Source organism: Varanus komodoensis, unplaced genomic scaffold (assembly GCF_004798865.1).
Source record: "Varanus komodoensis strain SLA01 unplaced genomic scaffold, ASM479886v1 scaffold62, whole genome shotgun sequence".
Classification (NCBI taxonomy): Eukaryota; Metazoa; Chordata; class Lepidosauria; order Squamata; family Varanidae; genus Varanus; species Varanus komodoensis.
The window spans coordinates 191,644-195,771 of record NW_025336248.1 but is presented as its reverse complement, the minus strand read 5'-3'; the positions used below and the strand labels follow the sequence as shown (position 1 = coordinate 195,771).

The 4,128-nt window shown below is 39.3% G+C and overlaps 1 protein-coding gene across 1 annotated transcript; it reads left to right on the top strand.

Moving 5' to 3' along the window:
* On the top strand, nucleotides 1-960 carry LOC123033380 (olfactory receptor 6B1-like). The gene has a single exon (XM_044449984.1). It carries the CDS (start codon nucleotides 1-3, stop codon nucleotides 958-960), a length of 960 nt encoding a protein of 319 aa, XP_044305919.1.
* The last annotated feature ends 3,168 nt before the right edge of the window (nucleotides 961-4,128 follow it).

The following is a 4,128-nucleotide window of genomic DNA, read 5'->3' as shown; positions in this document are numbered from 1 at the left end:
ATGGGTCTGGAAAACCAGACCAGAATTTGGAGCTTTATTCTTCTGGGTTTTCCAACTGTCAAGGAACTTCAGATCCTGCTTTTTATGCTATTTCTTGGTGTCTACATCCTGACACTGCTTGAGAACATTGCAATCATCAGCCTAATCAGAACAAACAGCCATCTCCAGAAACCCATGTACTTTTTCCTTAGTCACCTCTCTTTCCTGGAGACCTGGTATATTTCTGTGACTGTTCCCAAGCTTCTGGTTAACTTCCTAGCAGAAGACAAAAGTATTTCCTATGAAGGCTGCATGGCCCAGCTCTACTTCTTCATTTCCCTGGCCTGCACAGAATGTGTACTTTTGGCTGTCATGGCTTATGATCGTTATGCTGCCATTTGCAACCCACTACGCTACCCAGTCATCATGACTTCCCAGCTCTGCTTGCAGCTAGCAGTGGGGTCTTGGTTTTGTGGTTTCCTAATCTCATTGCTCAAGGTCTTTTTCATTTCTCACTTGAGTTTCTGTGGCCAGAACATCATCAACCATTTCTTCTGTGACATCTCACCTTTGCTCAACCTCTCCTGCACAGATCGAACAGAGGCTGAGATGGTGGACTTTGTATTTGCCCTCATTATCCTTGTCATTCCTCTAATGGTCACTATTGGCTCCTATGTGTGCATAATAAATACCGTCTTACATATCCCCACAGCCCAGGGAAAAAGGAAAGCCTTTTCCACCTGTGCTTCTCACCTCACTGTGGTTATGATCTTCTACTCAGCTACCCTCTTCATGTATGCTCGACCACAGAGAATCCATTCTTTTGATCTTAATAAGCTTGTGTCCATTGTGTATACTATTATTACCCCCATGTTGAATCCCTGTATTTACTGTCTAAGGAATCAAGATGTCAAGGATGCCCTGAAAAAGATGTTTTGTAGTCGGAATGCTGAAAACACAATTAACTCTAGTGACCATTAGCCTAATTCTGGGCAGATACGTGGATCTCCTTGTGGAAAATTAGTAATGGTGTCTTCCTAAGTCATCCAAGTTAACTTGTCTCACCTCTTCTTTTCTGTCTGTTTCCAGAAAGTAGGGCAGGGGGGAGAGAAGTTAGTGCACTGACAGGCTGCTTTCATTTCAACATATGCTCATGAACAAAATCAGATTTTTAAAATCCAGAAACTGTTCTACTCTCTAATTTGCATTAACACATGAATGAGGTGCAAATTAAAGTAAGTGTGAATTTACACAAATGCCAATGTAGCACAACACTAGTGTTGGACTGGGGCTTGAGAGTTCACTTTCAGCCAGCCATGGATTCGCAACCTAGCTACTCAGAGAGCTGTTGTGAAGCTACGATGGGAAAAGTAGGAAGAGAAAGAACATGTAAGCCACATGGAGTTCCTTGCAGGAAAAAAAGTGGAGGAAAAAACAGAATTAAAATATAATGGCTGAATTAATAAATACATCGTGTTCATAATGGTTAATACAAATTAGCACTGATGCGAATCAGCATAAATATCTACCAAAAGTGAAAAATCAGGTTATTTGTCTGGGAAAGCTGCAAGACTGGGAAGAATCTGCTAGATCCATTAACAGAAATATAAACTCATTTGAATTCATTATGGGTTTCTCTTAGGCTGAGAGACAATGAGCTGCCCATGGCCATCGCCAGTCGACTTCATCACCAAGCAGGGATTTGAACTTGTGTTTTCCTGCATTAATGCCAACTGCTCTAGCCATGGTGGAAGGCCCTTTTAGAGGGAGGAAACCTTGCAACACACCACACACCCCCTAAGCCACCTATGAATCAAAAGATGCTCATTGAAGGGAGCAAGACCAATGAAAGGAAATAGTATGGCCTTCCTTGTCCAGCTAAAGAAGGTTGTAGATCTGGAGGGGAGTGGGGCTGTTCTTGTCTTGAATTATTGCTTATTTAGGGTAATTCTGGTTGCTCTCTGTGTAAACAGATGAAGGATCGAATGTCCTTTGATCTGATCCAGCATGAATTTTCTTATGTTCTTATACTGTATCTTGATTCCCTTGGGTTATCCACATGCTGCCCTTTAGGCCAAATGCCTCCTTAACTTCTGAAACTGTTTCCAAAGTTCTGACACTGTGGATGGGCACTGGTATGTTTTTTATGTATATTCATGCTTCAGGGGAGTGTAAATTGTCATAATACCATGCATACAAATCTTATGATCTGCAAATCTCGAATAGTAAAACATTATTTTGAATTATAATTTTGCCAGCTGAACATTCATGGGCATTCTGCCAGCCAGTCCCCAAGCACAGAAAGTAAACTTTTCAGTCCCCTGACAATTTTTATGGCATTTGAATTATAAGTTCAGCCATTCAGGCCGATGCACTGTTGCTTTGAAAATGTTGACAATCCCTGATAGATCTTTGGGATTCTCAGTAAAGATTCTGACCTAAATAACCAGCTTGCTATCAGATGCAGTTCCAAGCTTGGAAAGTAAAAAAGAACTTTTAGTTTTAAGCTCCATGGCTTTTTTACACCACACAGGAATTTGACTGGTTCAAAAATTAATGTAGTATTATTAGACAATGTGAAATGTTCATTGGAAGTTTTTGCTAGAAATTATTCTGCAACTCAGGTAATGGGTATGTTTGATTTTGAAGGTACATTTGCTTGCTTTTCTACTTTTGTTTATTCTATTTTGGAAAAGGAAAAATGTGATATTGGATTATATTTGGTACTAAATATGTTTGTCAAGGGAAGTAAAAAGTGAGAAGGAAGGAAGGAAGGAAGGAAGGAAGGAAGGAAGGAAGGAAGTTGGTTTAATTCATGATGAAATGGGATCTATGCTGACTTCAACTGAGTAGAACAGATTGTTAGTGCCTATACAATGGTTTTTGCATGTCCAGTGACACTTTAAGCATAAATAAATAGATAAATTCTAAAACTGCAGCTACCCTGCATTCCATTGCAGCTTGTCTTTAGAAAAATCAGGGGTATATTGCGCAATTGTGCACAAATCCACGTAGAGGTAAGACCCACTGAAATAAATGAATTTTTACTCTCAGGTAAGTGAAAAAGATTGTTGCCTTGTAAGGCTTCCAGTGAGGTGCAGCCTGCAATGCTACCATTTTCAGATTATCTAGGCTGATATTTTACTCTGGGTTGGGATATCTGCTTGAAACATCAGTAGATCTCCTCAAATGCAATGACTTCACTTTGTAGCATGCTACAGAAATGAGGTAAATGGTGCTCTATGAGATGTAGCAGAGTTACTGTTTATCTGGAAGAAGTACCCATGAAAACCAGTGTAGGAGGGATGGTGTAGCTTCAGGTTTCAGAAGACCTGTTTTTCAACTGCTTCCATAAATATTCTACAGTGCACTCCTGTGTGTATGTATTCAAAAGTAAGCTGCATTGCATTTACTTTCAGGTAAGTATTTTTAAGTTTCAAGTCTCACTGTATTTCAACTTCAGTAAATCTGGCAGAAAATCCTCTCCATTACATTGGTAAAATGTTTTTAGTTAGAAATAAGTATGCAACTGAGAATCAGCAGTGTGAGAACACAGATTTCACATTCAGTGAAGATGTACATGCTATAAAATGCATGGTCCAGCTTTTAATGGCATTCTAGAATACATTTTTATTAAAAAAATAGAACTGGACAAGGGCTGGCAACTTCAATGTGGAAGGTGTGTACCATAATAGGAGTAGTAGTAGTACTAGTAATTACTAGTCCTGAGAAAGATTATTTACTAAGATCATCAATTCTTAAGCTGCAATTCTTCACATGTTTACCTGGAAGTACATCCAGTTAACTCAATGTGACTGAATTCAAAGCAGAAATGCAGAGGATTTCAGTGATCCAAAGTCCTTGAACCCTTGTTAAATTAAAGGGTGGCATACAAGAAATGGGATAATAGTCTTACATTTTCTTCCTTCAGAATTGCCATGTGATTTTATATTTCTATGGCCAGAGACTTGGACCATTCATCTGAGAGTGGAGATTGAACATCAAAAATTTAGCCCAAAGTGCACAAATGTGAAACATCTTATTTCTACTTCAGCCTCAGTTTCTCAGATCATTTCACTCCTCACAACATGCCTTGTGTGTGGTCATGGTGAAAGCAGAGATAGGCGCTTTCTCATTAAAGAGGCAGAA

What these genes read in the sequence shown, in the direction of transcription:
- LOC123033380 (XM_044449984.1), top strand. Translation starts at nt 1, where the DNA reads ATGGGTCTGGAAAACCAGACCAGAATTTGGAGCTTTATTCTTCTGGGT.